The 18,857-nt window shown below is 35.2% G+C and overlaps 1 protein-coding gene across 3 annotated transcripts in view; it reads right to left on the bottom strand.

The window, feature by feature from the left end:
* Nucleotides 1–18,857, bottom strand: part of LOC136038658 (zinc finger protein AEBP2-like) — a 147,883-nt gene that overhangs the window by 12,778 nt on the left and 116,248 nt on the right. For all 3 annotated transcript variants that reach the window (XM_065721916.1, XM_065721919.1, XM_065721918.1), the window contains 2 exons: nucleotides 8,960–9,110; nucleotides 1,031–1,173 (listed from right to left, as the gene is read on the bottom strand). In XM_065721916.1, the coding sequence (XP_065577988.1) occupies nucleotides 1,031–1,173; nucleotides 8,960–9,110 (294 nt within the window). The remainder of the gene's footprint in view (nucleotides 1–1,030; nucleotides 1,174–8,959; nucleotides 9,111–18,857) is intronic.

The raw sequence follows: 18,857 nt of genomic DNA, 5'->3' as shown, positions 1-18,857 counted from the left end.
TATAGTGTATTGTCAACAAAACATTAAAATCAGGACAACGGATAAGGGTTTATCACTCTTTCTAGTGACTTTTTATATTGGTTACAGAAAAAAATCACTAAATCAGCGCACGAATTACTCGATTATTGAGGAAAATCACTAAATCCACCAAGAAATCATTAAGATCTAGTGATTTTATTTTCACAGGTTGGCAACCCTGTAAAGGATGTTAGCAATGAGAGCTTTCACAAAATAGACGTAAATTTAAATTCAGTTAGATTGTTTATACATACAACTTGACTAGTTTTACGTAAAAAGATTAATTACGAGAATACTTGATCTGGCTTCACAAGAGTTTTCAAGCAAAGTAGATAAAATAGAATCCAAAAACCAACACCTACAAGCAATGTCTACAATTTAAATTAAGATTACAAGACATGTGCTACTTTTTTAAGGCACTAAGTAACTTTGAGTTTATACTCACGGCCTAATGTACCTAAAGCTGGATTCACGGCTTAATTTTACTAATGCTCGAATTAGCTAGCATTAATTCGAGCCAATCAGAGAATTCCATTAAAAATCTAAATGGATAAAATTACCACTAGCTAAAATGAGGGGTAGACAACTTACGGAAATCACGTACACAAGGTGGCGTGGGCCAAGCGTTGTGAGGATTGTACGTGTGGAGGAACTGTAGGGCACACATGGTACTTTGAAATGTACACCAGGTGGCGAAGAATGGAGGATCTCTGGGTCGAAAACTCTTAAGAAATCAGATTAAATATTCCTGGGATTTGACATGATTTCTAAGAGTATCCTACTTACGCGCATGAAAACTAAACAGTAGAAAAAAAACAATTAAAAGATAACTTCACTCTCTAGAATCACAGAAAGATCTTCCCTTGAAAAATCTTCCAACTCCTACCCCTTAAGGTTTTCTTTTTTGCATTTAATTAGAAAAAAAGGCTTTGAAAACATTGCTTTTTGAAGTAACCTCACAATATCGCAGTCTATAAGAATAAAAGGAATAAATAAATGGGCATTAACTCACCTCGCTTTTCAATTTAATTGAATCACCGACGAGTTCACAGGATTGATCTTCGATTAGTACAATTTGAGATTTGTGCTTTTTTCTTGTTATAATGGAGGTTATTTTCTGAGCAGCCACGTCATCGAAAAAATCAAGATCATGTCCTGTAAAATAAATAACTCAAAACTAATAAGAAATCAACTTCATCAATAAGACTTGAGTTACTGAAAGAGAAAAATCAAACAAAAGGGTACAGCTTCTATCGGCCTTAAAATGAATAATTTCACAGATGAATTAGTGCTATCAATTTCACTTTTTACGAATAAAGTATTAAGTAAATTAGTATCTTATAGTTACATGAAAATAACATACTTAATTAAACGGCGAATAGTCATGCCTAAGGACGCATATCAACGGAAGACGTACAGACTGCCCCTCTCCATCCAAATAAATTTATTCTCGATTTCCTGCTATGATTGACTCCCTGAGGGGTGGTAGGTCTCCAACCGATTTTTTTTTTATTAAAACCGATTCCCTGAACACAGCCTATATCAGCCATCTAAAATCGAATCACATTATGTGCACTAAACAAAAATTGACTTAGATACTGTGTTGACTTAGATACATATACTGTGTGGATAGCAGCAGTGACTTGTTGACTGGTCCCGTCTGAGAGCCCACTTGTTAAGTACTTTCTTAATTTCTCTGATTCAGAATTTTTGCTTAATTTTTACTAATTTAATTATTTTGTAAAAAAAAAAAATCCAAAAGTTTAGAATTTTTCCACAAATAATGTTAAAATTTGCAATTGAGTATACTATTCAAGCATTGTATAAGGTTTCACCCCTAGATTTTAGACATTTGTTGTACATTGAAGGGATTAACAGACGACCTTGATAAAAATCAATTTTTGCCCCCCTGGCTCTATATTATATCTATATAGATCACCCAATTTTATTTATGAAACTAAGATTTTGCTTAACAAATTTTGAGAAAACGGCTCAGAAAAATATTCATATAAAGAGTAAAAAACAGATGAATTACATGAAAAGCGTAGGGAATTACAGAAAAGTAAGATCATCTATCCTTTTCTCGCTAGGAGAAGAGGCGAAAAATACAAATTTTTGACACCAAAACCATGTTTTTCTTTTCTTGAAGGCACAAACAAATTATTTTAGCTCACAAATTGACCGGTTATTAACATGATCGAAAACTGAAAAAAATCGCTTTTTTGCCAAATTTATGTCTTGGAGCTTGACACCTTTTGAACTGCTATAGGCAAATTTCTCAAGATTTGTTTTCACGGATAACTTGCTTTCGTTTCTGTATTTATTTTCCTTTTTAATTTCCTATCAGGATCTTTCAAACCCCATTTCGGCACAAGAAAAATTAAACAACTAGGTATTGCTGACCAAAATGGTGAAAACTTAATAATATTATGTTCAAGATCAAGTGTTTGAAAGATTAAGATCTTTCAAACACCATTCGGCGCAAGACAAATGAAACAACGAGGTATTGCTGATGGTGAAAACTTAGTGAGAATTTCAAGATGAAGTGTTTGAAAGATCGAGATTTTTCAAACACTAATCGGCGCAAGACAAATGAAACAATGAGGAATTACATACCAAAATGGAGAAAACTTGATAAGAACTGTCTTCAAGATCAAGTGTTTGAAAGATCAAGATCTTTCGATAAAGACTATTTCGGCGCAAGACAAATAAAAGGAGGTATTGCTGACCAAAATGGTTAAAACTTGATAAGAACTGTCTTCAAGATCAAGTGTTTGAAAGATCAAGATCTTTCAAACATCATTTCGGTGCAAGAAAAATGAAACAAGTTATTGCTGACCGAAAATGTGATAACTTGTGGAGAACCGAAAACTATGTGGAGACACAAAAAAAGGATAGGGAGAGACAGGCGGAAGGATAGAGAGGGAGAGGGTTTTTCAGTTCATTTAGTAATTATTGTTACAACCAAAAAACAAAATAAATCATACTCCTTTTAATCCGATATGAAATATTCAACCTTCAGAAAAAGAATTTCAAAGCTGCATCTTTATAGTGGTGTAACTGGAGGCGAAGGGGGCAGGGATACCCGGGTGCAACCTCCGAGGGGGACGGGGGGACTGAAGGTTTTTCGTCTATCGATCTACTTACATTGTGGTAGTGATGGGGGGGGGGGGCAAAAACTGAGATTCCCCTTGGGTACTGAAACCCTAGCATCGATGCTGCATTTTAATCTTTTCCGCATAAATAGGAGTTTCGCAATTATTCTGCAATGCCACGGACGATTTTGACATTGACAACGAATTGCTGCCTTTTTTAATCTGTTCCAGATCAATAAGATTGGCTACTGCTTCTATTTACACCGAAGCGAAAATAGCCACCAGATTTGCCTTGTTATTCAACTTCCTCTAACTGAGAAATCTCTAGAGTACATAGTTGAAAACCCTTACGGAAAGCAGGATTTGGTTACATCCTGTAGGCGTCTGGAATTGAACAACGTCTGGTTTCATCCACTCTATCTTATTTTTCAAAAGGTTTTAGGGGTCCCCTTTAGCATGCGCTTTATGGTTGACTGATTTATTGTTTACAATCGATACCGGTTTACGTGGCATGAAACATGCATGGAGACTGACCTTGCCGTTAATCAATTTATTTGTTGCCAAAATTAAGGCCTACACTCATTTCCATCAAGTGTAAGCGTTTTCCTCTTCTTTTTTCAATAGGCAAGACAAAAACAGTTCTAAATTGAGACAGGAATTCAGATAAACTTTACTGACAAACATAAAAAGAAATTCACTTCCATCAACACTTTTAATCAAATTAAAAGAATCGATTTAATTAAATTAAAAGATCCCTTTCAGATTTCGTAAGAGCGGCTTAAAACGCAGCTAAAATAATTCACTTTCTGTCAAATGAGCATTTTTTTTCAGACGTAAGTGCAAGTTTTCTTTCTTTCATAATTAGGGGATAAACAATAAACCATCGGTGGCCTAATTTACACAACAACCAGAAGAACTTATCTATATTCTGAACTACACATTTTGACAAATTTGGCAAGCCCCCTGAAAGAACTCTGCCTGAAATCGCCGAGTGTAGTGTCAATCCAACCCCTTTTTCAAGGTCGGCTTTTCCAAATGAAAATACTTAACATTTTTTTTAATTCTTTTTTTATTTATATATATATATATATATATATATATATATATATATATATATATATATATATATATATATATATATATATATATATATATGAAAGTGGAGGTGTATTTAGAAATGTTATGAAAGCAAACTTTAGCTCCGGATGGTAAATGTTTTATTTAGACCCCCCGATGAAGAGTAATTGAAATAGAATCGCATTCTTTAGGGTCTGACTTCTTTAGGTCCTCAAATAATTGTGAGGCTAATTTGCAGCAGAAGTATAATAAATTTATGCTAAAGGCCAAGAATAATAATCCAATACAGAGACAGTGATATTTCAAACCCTGAATGGCATAATTCCATCACCACAGCAATAATTCAGTAGTGATTTAGTTCATAAGTGTATGTGTCCCGTTAGACCAGTTAGAAGAGCGGTAATTTGAAACTAATCACTATCCACCAAAGTTTTCGCTGAAAACAGAGAAAAAATCAAGTGAAACAAAAGGCCAGAAATGTTAATTTCTTTTGATCTTGTACGGTCGAGCGGCTTTCCTACAATTTCTCTGAGACCAGAGAAAGGCACTGACAATTGATAAAAAGCACCGGTTAATTCTTTACTTATATGCAAATCTTTGGAGCTTATCACGAACGTGAAAGATTCTATTAATAATGATTATTTTAAGTTGGTATGATTTTAACTAGCCTCCAAATTTGACATCTTTATGCTAGCTATCACTTTTATTTGATATAATTTTAGTAATTGGCTTTTGAACACAATGCATCTTTTTCTGCTTTTTTTTTCATATAACCGGAAAATTTATGAACATCTTCAAAGGAGAAAAGTCAGAAAATAAGATGATTGTTAATTATGTTATTAAATATGTTAATTTAAGAACATAATATATATGAACATCTTCAAAGAAGAAAAGTCAGTAAATAAGATGATTGTTAATTATGTAATTTACGTTTTAATACGTTAATTTAAGAACATAACATATCTGCACATAATACGAACATAAATATGTTATGTATGACAAAGGAAAACATCAACATCTTCAAAGGAAAACAGTCAGTAAATAAGACGATTGTTAATTATGTTATATATATATGTTAATTTATGGACATAATATACATGAACATAATATAAACATAAATATGTTATTTATGAACACCTTCAATGAAGAAAAGTCAGTAAATAAGACGATTGTTAATTATATTATTTACATGTTATTTAACTATAATTTATGAATATAATATATATGAACACAATACAGACATAAATATGTTAGCAATGAACATAACATATATGAACATAATACGAACATAATATGAACATAAACATGTTATTTATGAACATCTTCAAAGAAAAAAACTCAGTAAATAAGACGATTGTTAATTATATTATTTACATGTTAATTTATATCTTCAAAAAGAAAAGTCAGATAAGACAATCGTTAATTATATTATTTATAAGTTATTTAATAATAATTTATGAAAATAATGTATATGAACATAATACAAACATAAATATGTTAGTTATGAACATCTTCAAAGAAGAAAAGTCAGTAAATAAGACGACTGTTAATTATTTCAAAGCTAGTATTTTATGTAATGGGTTATGCACCAGATTGATTTGTGTACATCAAAGACAAGTATGGGGGGGGGGAGTACATGCCAGGGAATAAATTGTCTCGTCATTTGATTTACACAGACATGTACTAAGGATTTTGTTTCAGGGGTAGGGCAAATTCGTAAAAACAGAGGAAATTTACATAGATTGTCCAAAAGGATCACATGACCATGGGACAGGGATTCTACTCCTTCGGCTTCTCATTTTAATTACATTATTTTTCAAGAGGTTATGATTGGACCTAAATTCATTCGATACAATATAATACAGATTTTATACATTCATTTTTGGAGGAGGGACTTTAGGGCCAGAGCCACCCCTGGCCATACAAAAATTGGAAGGACCGACTAAATATTTGTTTTCAATATATTGAAAGGGAGATGAGCTGAATATGGCGAGCCAGCCCCCCCCCCAAAATAGCCCCTTTGATCATAAATATTATTGCACGCTTGGCAGCAGAATGGTATTAAGAATAGGAAGGAGGGATTGGGAAGTATAACCTCACACGCAAATTTTTCGTGGGGTCGACCACTCTTAGGCTTAGCGCTTTGGATGCATTTAGTATATAGAACCAATAAGAACAGAAACTCAATTTAGTCAAAAGAAAATTAACCCCATCCTGCATTTCTTATTCGAATCCTCAAATTCTCTATAATTTTTAAAGATGAAAAAAATTAAATGAGTAAGGCTACACTTTCCACAACGCTAGCAATTCTTAGTTCCAATTAAATTCCTGTTAAAAAGCCAATTCTCTTCAGTTTTGTTTTCCTTTGGATAAGCATGGAATACCCCTGCATCATTTTGTAATGTTGTTAAGTTCTTAATTTTCACTTGGAAACACAAACTGGAACAGAAATTTCTCTTCCTACTGATTACCATTTTGAATGAAGAGGAAACCGAAATTCCAGGGCTGTTCTGAAGGAGGAAAAGGTCAAGATCAAGGATTTTTCCTTAAAAGGGGCAATGGAAGACGTAAAACTATAAAACCAAACAAATAAAATGAAGAGTAGATAGGGGCGTAACAATAGAGGGGGCTGGGGTCTCGATTCTTGACATATCCAGTGAGAGAACTTACAGAAGAAGCCAAGTTGACAATATGAAGTTGTTTCAAGGTTTCTTTCTTAGTTTGACCTCCCGCTCACAAGAATTCCATGCCTCAGCTTTTGAGGACAGACCTTAAGAACATTGCAAGTGAACGAGATATGCAAGCATATACGGTTAAGTTGAACATGCCATTTGTATTGATTCTTCAGAAAATTAACAGCGATATTACTTTTGGCATTCATGCTTAAATGGTACTAAATTAAGTCATTTCAAACGCGATTTTGTTAAAACATAAGTGAAAAGCGACATTAAAGCCAGAAATAAGCCAAAAAAGATATGAGAGAAGTTACGCTTAAAACACATAGGAGCTGGAGAATAGAAGGGGCGTGGGCCCAGAGGAATCATTTTGAGCCCTTCAATCATAATTTTTGAAGTTCTTTGATAAATTGTGCCATGTCGGAGGGAGACAGGCCCATGCACCTGGATCTGGGGCCTTCAATCATAAAGACTGAACATCCTTCCATGACTGATTTCAACGTATCCAGCATGTCTACAAAAAGTATGGTATTTGTTGGTTATTAGAAACAAGTTCAACAATTGGGCTTAGGTTACATCTCAGAAAACCAGCTTCATACCTACAAAACAAGTGACGGATGATACAGTGCACTGGACTTAAGACGGAATGCATTGAACTTGTATAATTTGGGCTATTGAGTTAGGTTTCCATAATTTTGTTTCTAAAGTATTATTTTACCATCATATTTTGTAATTTTTCATTGGGATTAACCTAACTTCACTTCTTGGGTGTGTTTCCAAAAGCCAACAAGTACCAAAAGTATTTATGAAGCCTCTGTTTTACACAAGCACATTTTCATAGCTTGGGGTCCTACCCATTGGGCTGCACTTAGCATACCACTATCCGAGGCACACTTTTTTAACCGTTCTGAATTGAATGGCTAGCGGAACGTAGATCCAGTGCCATGCGTGGCTGCAGGTGCATATGGAACTTTACAGAGGGATGATTAATGTCTGATCAGTGTTGGCTCTTAAAAGGGACATTAGAAACTTTATCGAAGGAGCCCCTCTCTCCCAACTTTACATAACCATTGGTTTTGTATGATGAGGACGGAAGAACTGTCGCTTTTTACTAAATCAACAGTTTCGCATTGAACATTATCCATCAAATATTCGCTTTAGGAACTTTCCAACTAAACCTAATATGCCAGCCTGTAATACAAAAATAGACGCGTAATGTTTAAAGGGTACATAGATCCCATCTGCGCAGGGAGAAGCTTTGAATTTATCCCCTCGAAAATATTATTAACAGATTACCGTTATTTGTCCAACTAGGATAGACAATGTCAAGTAAGTCTGTGTTTCTATGTATCAAACTGTCGGGAAACTTTTGTTCAAAGCCAGAATGAAACGAAAAAAAAAGAAAAGAAAAACACGAGTATCTAAATACTATAGGTACTCCTTCGCTTGATCCTTTTACTGTCTTGAACCTTAGTTCAAAACTAAACCTACCTTGAACTTCAACAAAAATAAAGCTTTAGCCAGTTCCAAGCGCCGACTTTCCAGTTGTATATAGGTGTGGACAAAATCCATACCATCTGAATGCATATATATATATATATATAATATATATATATATATATATATATATATATATATATATATATATATATATGTACAACATCGTTTATATCTATAATGCCGCACAAACCCTAAATTTATTATAACCTATTTTTGAACAAACGAGAAAAAATAACTCAGAAACGGTCCATCATTTCAAACCAAGAAGGATACACGAAGAGAGTCTGAAATAATTATTGTCAACCGCAATAGTTTCTTGAAATGTATTATTTGGGCTTAGGAAGACATTTAAGGAGTAGATCCACCTTGATCCTTAATAAAGAAAATGATCACTTTTTCCAAAAATACAAAAAATTAATTGTATCCAAAATTCTGATTCACGAGAAGTAAAGCAACAACCTTCCTCACAATCTCTTGCCTTAAGGCACCTTATAAACTTAATACAACATATAGGTTTTTTTCTACTTAACTAGAAATGGGTACTACGATAATCCATTACATAAAAAACGACTTCATTAATAAATGGAATTTTACCAGGTGATTTCCTTTTCCTTAGGCGCAGCTTTCTACTATTCTTCCTGACATGTTTCGTGGGGGTAATATCTCCATTCTTTTTCGTGCATTGAGTACCATTGGAAACACATTGAGCATTAAAATGACTGTTGACATGACGTTGAAGCATAAGCTGAAATTAAACAAATATTTATATTCGTTGTATATTTTTCTATTCGTTCACCTTTATCTGATTATACACCCGAAGGGTCATAGCTTGAAACAGGAACGCATAGAGTAGTGAGTGATTTCCACCCTAAGAATGGTCTGTGAAAAAAAAAGAAGAAAAATACTGGCCATAAGAGCTGATATTTACTCCCCTCTATTGGTACCAACCAAAGGGTCACACGTGTGTATCTGTAACAAAGTTTCCTCACTTTAGTAATAAATGCATTGCCATGCCAGAAAAAAACCACAGAAGTGATTTCAGAGCTAATTTCTACAGACACCGTCTGTTCGACTATGTTTATCAATTGCAATGGTTGCTCAAAGAGCATAATCTATATGAGCCAAAAAGCCATTTTTCCATAAAAATGTGTACTGGCTATTGTCATTTTATTAATATGACCGTTGGCTCATAGTACCACGAAAAAAAAACATTTTAGTTTCAAAATTTCGGAGCCCAGTCCCGTAAAAACTGTGTTTGGGAGTGGGGGAGCACAGCTTCGAAAATTCAAAAATAAGAGAATATGTAGAAAATATCAGATGATGCAGGAAAACCAGCAGAATTCACAAGACATTGTGGAGGGGGACACTAACCTTAGGCCACCTCCTCCTGCGTCCCCGCATGTCAGATGTCCTAGCGTTACATCTTCTTTTCAAGAGACCCATTGACAGGAATTTAGAACTGTCTTTAGGGAAATCACCTCGTCCCCTGGCGATTAAGTACAATACAGATTGAAAAAAGAAGAAGAAACACCAAAGCAGAAATTACTCTTCTCCGAGAATCCATATCGCACACACAAGGGCGTATCCAGTATTTTTGTTCGTAGGGAGTATTTTCTGTTGGGGGCAGGGGGAGGGGGGTAAAAGGACTTTAAAAACGCATCAAAATCTGTTTATGCACATTTTTGTTACGTTTCTACGAGCCAGACAAAACATTTTTGGAAGAGGAGGGCTCAAACCCGTACCCCCTGGATATGGACTTGACCAGGCATCTTATGGCCTATTCGGGATTCCCAAGATTAATTCGTTCAGTATATTTAGATCATTCCTAGATTCGGTTCTGGTTTTGGTAGTGTGCCAGTTCTAATTGATCAGCTTTGAAAGATTGATGAAATGGCATATGTAAAACTATATAGACTGCTTTCAAGCCAAATTAGGGATTAGTCTTCATTCATGTTCCATCGGTGGTGGAACGACAACCTTCTAGATTGCTTTGATATTCATCATCTATGAATCCAAGCTTAACTTGTGAGGAGAAACAAAAGATTGAAATGGCTTAAAGTGAAGTCCGAGTAAAAAGTTCAAACGGTCATCTTATTTTGAAGAGTAATTACTAGAAAAAAAAATGTACAATATAATTAAGAGTCTGCTTCATAAGAGCTCATCGACGACTGTGCTGCGGGACATTGCATTGCTTCTCTCTAGAAATTATAAGCTATCATTAAGATATAGCATTTTCAATAGCATAGTATTTTAAGTCTGACTACAGTAATTATCATTCTCACAAACAAAATTGTTGGTGTCTCTTTTATGACATGATTTGGTGATCCAAATAGAGGATTGTAATTTCGAGCATAAAATCAGAAACTTGAGTGACGAGGTGTTACACAAATGCAGTCTAGTGAATCTTTTTACATAAATATTATTCCATATTACAAAGCATCTGCATTTATAATAGTTGATCCACACTGACCGAGTAGATACCACCACATTCGATTTATAACCGTATGCGTTTAGGACATTGGTTCGAGCACAGGTGTCCGAAGACCCAAGTTCTGGCTTGGGCTGGGCGTTAGTGGTATGACTCGGCAACAAAATAATACCTATTTTTGCATTGTACTCCCCCACCCTTCTAAATAAGTTTCTGCAAAAGGGCCTGAGCATGATTAACATTGTCAAAGTTTTATATAATTTTGGATATTCAGTAACTGAATTGATATTATATATATATATATATATATATATATATATATATATATATATATATATATATATATATATATATATATATATATATATATATATATATATATATAGCCTAGTGTCTGGAAATACAATGGTGCTAAAAAGAAGAATAAAATATTTATTAGGATTTAATTACAACAGAATGGATCAATAGAGCTAGATAAGAATGAACCGTAGCCTAATCTCCTGGTCGTTTCATAGAAGACATGTAAACTATTGCAGTAAAAAAAAGAAAAAAAAGTGATGAGCATTGTCTTGACTAGCAGGGACAGTTGAAGAGCGCTTAAGCAGGTGGCACGCAGAGGGGAAGGGAGGTCCAGACCCACTCATCCTCAAATGTCATGAAGTTTTCGATTTTCCATAGATAAATCTATCTTATTGAAAATTAAGGTTAGAGGAGTAACAGGAATTTCTGTTTGAGTATGAACAAGAACAAAATCCTCTATCCCATTAGCTTTTATATTAGCTCTTATTAGCGTATTTTTGACGATTGGAAATTACCAAATTGATTGGATAAGTAAGTATGACGGCATTAGACTCTTAAGGTCCAAACCGGCGGCGTTGATCTCCTTTTCGTGGTCCTTCAGCCAGGAAGTACAATGGGGTTGGGGGCCAAGTATCCTGTGCTTTCGCACACCCTTCCTGCTTACCTTCCCCAGGTTTCTCCAAGTACCCACTTAGAGCTGGGTCGACTCTGGTTCATCTTACAGAGTCAAGCTACTGAACCCTGTCCCAAATCAAATAACCGGCTATGACAGGGATCGAATTCGTGCCTCTTGGACAAAGTGCTCAAACCAGTGATAACACGACGATAACACGACGGCAAGGACGCATAAGACGTTCAAAACTTTTGAGACGGAAAACTGAGGGGAAATCCACAGACATTCAGTTGTTGTTGGTTTTTTAGGGGGGGGCTCCACATGTCCTTATTTAGGCTCCATACCAATAACAACGATTTGCCTCGTTATTAAACGTTAGATTAATCGTTAGTCGAACGATTACATTTGCTTTGGGATTAGGATATATGTAATAATAATAATAAATAAAAAGTCACTTTTCATGTGAAAGGCCAAAAGCGTGAAAGAAAGCATTAAGATCGACTATTATTTTATGTCATCGACATTCATGTTCACGAATAGAATCGACATCTTTATGAATCTATGAGGAGAAATGGAATCAAAAATTGGGGGAGAAAGAGCAACTTGTTTCTAGTGTTCTTTGTATCACCCCACTCCAACTGCACCACTCAGGAGGCTCACTACAAAAAATATTTTCGTTTTATTTCCGTGGAACTAAGCCACCAGCTCAGAGATAAATGTTCCCAAACCCGTCATTAGAAAGGCGGTACCAAGAACCATCGATTTTTAGATGAGTTCCAAACACCCTTAGAAAATAGGGCAAATGTCCATAGAAACGGCAGGATACTAAGAATAATGATTGGATATACATTTTTCCCTTAGAAAAATTGGTGAATTCGCTTACATGACCAACTCCTGACGTCTTCAGGTAATAGCCAACTATGTTTTGAATAATTTTGATTACTATTCGCTGAAGGAAAAAGTAATGGGTCATATTTAATAACTACATCTTTATCGGGAAAACGTGAGTAAATGAATCAGACGCTAGAAGCTGTGCTATCACAAAAAGAATCATCGTAGAACGTAGACCACTTAGCCTTTTGTTAGGTCAACTAAAAACTATATAAATTATTGACCGATCAGAGGGTTCAACGATGTGAGTAGCAGGAACTAAGACACCCATTATGTATTACTTGGCGAAATAAATTTCCGGAAATGCACACAACTAAACAACTAAATCCTAGCAAGGAGGAAGGAGAGAGGAAGAACAATATTAGACTTTTTGGTCACAGTGGCTTACAGTGAATAAAGGTGAGACCAGGTCTGAACAAAAATTGAAAATTATGCTGGAGTAAGGCTGAGTCACGCAGACCATTTTCTTGGTATGTGTCTTTGACTGACAGCCCGCTGGATTTTCCCACCTTCTAGACGTGTGCTGTCTTTCAACAAAATTTACGACTCCGCATAATGTGTATATATATATATATATATATATATATATATATATATATATATATATATATATATATATATATATATATATATATATATATATATATATATATATATATATAAAAGAAAATATGACAAGTTTTGTCAGATAATATAGAAATACAGAGCACACAATCACCATCCTTAAATAACAGAACCATTTCGCTGGGCAAGCGTAGAATATGCATAGGATGTCTCGTGCCATTCTGCATGTTAAACAGTACGGTATGTTGCATGAGTGGATAGAATAAGAGGAAAAGTTATCTTTCCTCTAGTTTATAGTTGTCTCATATACGAAATCAAGCTTAACTATTAATATTCAAAAACATCTGCAAGAATTTACATTGGGACCAGGGCTATAGCCGTTCAAAGAGAGGGGGCAACCGGGTCAGCTGCCCCTGGCACCGTGGCTGGTGGGGTGTCCAATTTGATCATACTTTTCACTTTGATTCGTTTTTTTTGCCTATATTTGAGTCAGGAGGGGCGCTGTCATTAATTTTCCTCGGGGCGGCAGCAACCATAGGAACGGCTCTGGGTTGGCGTTTGGAATCCATGATTATCCACTCAAGATAAAAAGGACTACAGAGATTTTTATTAGTCATTAATGTAGTCAAAGGTCAGAAATGAAGCACACAAGATGACATGTGCCAAGTGTCGCGGAACTATGCCAAGTGTGGTGGAAATCTGCCACACAGCTGGTGCTCCAACATGAACACAAGGAAGCGGAAAGTGGGCAATTCCTCGATTATTGTTCTGTATTTAATCGTTGACACAGTGTACGGTAGACCTGGTCTAAAATGGACAAGAAAAAGATCTTGCTATTTTTTTTAAATAGTATGAAACTATTTATTTATTTATTATTTATATATATATATATTAAATATTTAAACATATGAAGCTGCACTGCATATTAAAAGTGATGAACATGTTTGGACAAAGTTTGTCCCAACACGAACAGGACTATTTCAAGCTGTGGCATACAATCTCCATTACCCACACTCGTATTTTTAATGACACTCTGAGTATGAATTTGATTCGTCAGAATTTATACAGTGTGTGTATTATCGGAAGATATGGAAAATTGGGGTAATATGGTAAACACTTATTAATTTTGGGACGAGAGAACGGGATCAACACCTCCCTCTTCTCCCCTTTATAATTATGTGCATATCTCTAACTCTTATGTCTAGTTGTATTCAACAGTCCAAAATGTATCAATTGGAATGCAATACAATATTTTCCCTATCATTAACCAAAACGCCTTATTCAAACCAGCATTCCTTTTAAAGAATTTAAAAGGCTTAAACAAATGTTATCTTAACTGATTGCGTAATATATTTCCAGCTGCTTTATTATAACCTCCCCATTCCTCCTGATGACATTCATTTTGGAAACCTACTACCATTCAAACGTATCGGAAACCCTAACTAGCTAGAATGACACGTTAACAGGGCTTTTAGACTGAAATAATCGGTACAGGGGTAAGAAGCCTCTTCAGTAGCAAGGGCAAAAAACCTTATCTATTTTAAGATCTCCTCTGGCAATATGATTCTTCTTTTACTTTTAATGTTCTATTTATCCACTACACTACACATGTTTTTGCACCCGTTTTTAATTTTCTCGTTTTTACTTCTGTTTGTTTTCTGTTCTTTCCCCCTGCATTGCCGAGAGCCTTGCGGGAGAGGGGGGATGCTGAATGTTTTGCTGTATCAATAAAGTCTTGTCTAAGATTCACGGGCGAAGTTTTAGCCGTTGACAAGGGATTCCCGTTACTGACTACAGTAAGATACAGGAAGCACATGCGCCTTACATCAATGGATTTTAAATCAACGGGAATTTCACACGGGGGAGGGATTCCATATCAAAATGAATTTGATTTGCATATCTTTTTCCAAATTCTTGCATATGTAATCAAAATGAATAAGTTCGGCAATTTATATAATTACAGGTTAAAGGAAACTTTTATTCATTCTGAGATTAGCTCTATAGAGGAAAGCATGAAGGTTGAAAAAAATCGATGGTGGTGTTTATCAAATCAGTGCATTATTGTGTTTTTACAATTTATGAGAGGACAAAATTTTCCAGGGAATATTTTCTACAGGGGGATCCCCATGAGGGGAATTTTTCGGAAAAGATCATCCGCAGAGGGGGGGGGGGAATTTTTAAATGCTTACAAGTTCAAAATACGATCGTTATTAGTACACGGGAAAATTTTCCACAGGAGTCTTAGGCTACACTGGGGGAATTTTCTGGGGGAGGGGATATTCCTTGAAATTCCCTTCTTTTGAGATCGTAGGAACGCGTGACAGGTAAGCTAGTCCAAGGAGTTAACTCCATAATCATGTTCAGCCTTTTTGAACAGTTTTTAAGATACCTGAGACTCCATTGCCAATTGTTCCGGCTAGGAAAATAAGTGACCAAATGATTTCAAACAGTTCGTGGTAACGAACTGTAGTAAGGAGCGACCCGGCTCAATAGTAACCAAAACTCTAAAAAATGGAATTTTGATACCAATACCTACATCAAAAGAATCGCATTTTAATGCTGATTTTAAATATATAAGTTTCATCAAGTTTAGTCTTACCCATCAAAAGTTACGAGCCTGAGAAAATTTGCGTTATTTTAGAAAATAGGGGGAAACGCCCCCTAGAAGTCTTAGAATCTTAACGAAAATCCCACCATCAGATTCAGCGTATCAGAGAACCCTACTGTAGAAGTTTCAAGCTCCTATCTACAAAAATGTGGAATTTTGTATTTTTTGCCAGAAGGCAGATCACGGATGCGTGTTTGTTTGTTTTTTTGTTTTTTTTTCCAGGGGTGATCGTTTCGACCCAGTTGTCCTAGAATGTTGCAAGAGGGCTCATTCTAACGGAAATGAAAAGTTCTATTGCCCTTTTTAAGTGACCAAAAAAATTGGAGGGCACCTAGGCCCCCTCCCGCGCTAGTTATTTTACCAAAGTCAACGGATCAAAATTCTGAGATAGCCATTTTATTCAGCGTAGTCGAAAAACCTTATAACTATGTCTTTGGGGACGACTTACTCCCCCACAGTCCCCATGGGAGGGGCAACAAGTTACAAACTTTGACCAATGCTTACATATAGTAATGGTTATTGGGAAGTGTACAGGCGTTTTCAGGAGGATTTTTTTGGTTGGGGGAGGGGTTGAGAAGAGGGGGATATGCTGGGGGAACTTTCCATCGATAATTTGTCACGGGGGAAGAAAATCTCCATGAAGGGAGCGCAGGATTTACAAGCATTATTTAAAAACACAATGAAAAAATAAAAATGAAAAAGTTCTTTCAGCTGGAAGTAAGGAACAGCATTAAAACTTAAAAACAAACAGAAACTATTACCCATTTGAGGGGCTCACCTCCTCCTAATACCTCGCTCTTTACGTTAAAGTATTGTTAGTAATTTCAACTATTTATTCTACGGCTTTTGTGATTCTGGGGTCATTCTTAATGAATTGGGACAAAATTTAAGCTTTAGTGTAAAGAGCGAGGATCTGACAAGGGGGCGAACCCCCTCATATATGTAATGAAAATATGAGAATATAAAAGTTCTTTACGTAAGCTAATTTATAAGTTACGTAAATCTTTTACTAATAAAAATATTCGTAAAAAATTAAAAGTTCTAGTTGCCTTTTTAGTTGACCAAAAAATCGGAGGGCAACTAGACTTCCTCCCCCGCTCTTTTTTTCTCAAAATCATTCGATCAAAATTATGAGAAAGCCATTTAGCCAAAAAAAAAAAAAAAAATTCAAACTTCGTTTTAATTATTCCTCTGCGGAGAGCCAAAATCAAAACATGCATTGATTCAAAAACGTTCAGAAATTAAATAAAAAAAACAAGTTTTTTTAACTGAAAGTAAGGAGCGACATTAAAACTTAAAACGAACAGAAATTACTCCGTATATGAAAGAGGCTGCTTCCTCATCAACGCCCCGCTCTTTACGCTAAAGTTTTTTACTGTTTTAAAAAGAAGAATTGAGAGACAGAGTCAAACTTTAGCGTAAAGAGCGGGGCGTTGATGAGGAAGCAGCCTCTTTCATATACGAAGTAATTTCTGTTCGTTTTAAGTTTTAATGTCGCTCCTTACTTTCAGTTAAAAAAACTTGTTTTTTTTATTTAATATTTAATTAAATTCAAAATCTCATGTTTTTTAACTCTATAAGTGAAAACAAAATAAAATCCACCTCTTACAAATACTACAACCTAATAACAACCAATGTTTGTATTTTGGATGGATTTGGATATGGAACGCTTAAGATGACTTTAAAAATGCAAACTTGAAGAAAGAAAATAGAAAACCGCTGGTTTCAGTTAGCACTAAACCTATCACTCAAAATAATTTATTCATTGAAGATAGACCTTTCCACTATAATAAAACACACCCGAAAAAATGTCAATTTTGATAACAAAACATTAATAAAACTTTACAATCGCTCTTTAATTCGTCATAGAGGTGTAGATATGTACAAAGCTTAAAACTGAATTGAGGGAATTGAAACCGAACAGTAGAATTGAGTCCTTTTTTAAACACCAAGTTTTAGAACTTTATTGCGCAAAAACTTCGCACGGCCAAAAATTGCAAAAAAACTGTTATTACTGAAAAAGCGTAAAGTCATAAAAGTGAGACAAATAATCAGCGTGAAGCAATCTATACCCTCGCAGTTTCAAATTATGAAAACCATGTCTAATTAAGGCCTGTCAACGTTTTGTTGTAAAGAAACATATTACCCAAATAGATGGCATTTTCAAACGGCTATAAAATAAAATAAAAGGATCTACAAAAGGATCGATAAAAATAAAAGTGCAAGCTACCGAACCTTTGACAAAACCCAAAAGGAAGTGGGATATCTTTAGTTTAAAGCAGACAAAAGATAATGGACATCTTAAGATTGCACACGAATCGCAATGATAATTAGCAATTTTCCGGATTAATTTATTTCGAGAACTATAAAAGGAATACAAAATATTTCTGGCACTTGCATCATTTCGGAACTTCTACATCTTGAAACAAAAGTTGATTAATCAATCCTTATTCATAAATCTAAGCCCTACTTAGTAGATCAAGGACCCCCCCCCCACTCAACGCTTAGGAGTAACCTTCACTTGTATCTAAAAGAATCTTTCAACTGGCAAGAGGCGGCAACTTTCGGCGCTTTTTCTTACATTTATACAAACCTGCCAAACAAAAAGGTCATCGAAATTCTATGCAACAAATTCGCCGTGTAATATCAATATCATAAATTATGTAATCCTCCACTGCTTGGAGGATTCGGCATTAGATCCAATTAAGTTCATTTAGACGTTTTCCAAGTAATCTCCTTATTCCCAACCTAGACGAAATCTACATAGGGTTGTGAAAATAGGGTTTACGCTAGAAAATTATTCTATATAGAACCGAAAAAAGAAAAAGGATGTAGAAGCAGCATCATAAGTCAGAAGACAACATGTTGTCTTCTGGCCAGAGCCTTACGGGGGAGACTATGTTGAAGTGTTTTTGTTGTAAATTGATTGGTTGAATAAATCGAATCTAAACTCTGAACTTTGTCTACTCTTGCGATACAGTGTAGGTAGAAATAGATAGAAAACTATAGCTGTAGAATATCGTCGATGACGATCAGTGAATGAACACCGATCCGGTCAATATTAGAGGATTATTTTTTTGCGTTTCTC

The sequence above is a fragment of the Artemia franciscana genome, chromosome 18 (genome assembly GCF_032884065.1).
Source record: "Artemia franciscana chromosome 18, ASM3288406v1, whole genome shotgun sequence".
Taxonomy (NCBI): Eukaryota; Metazoa; Arthropoda; class Branchiopoda; order Anostraca; family Artemiidae; genus Artemia; species Artemia franciscana.
This window is presented reverse-complemented; position numbering and strand designations above follow the sequence as displayed.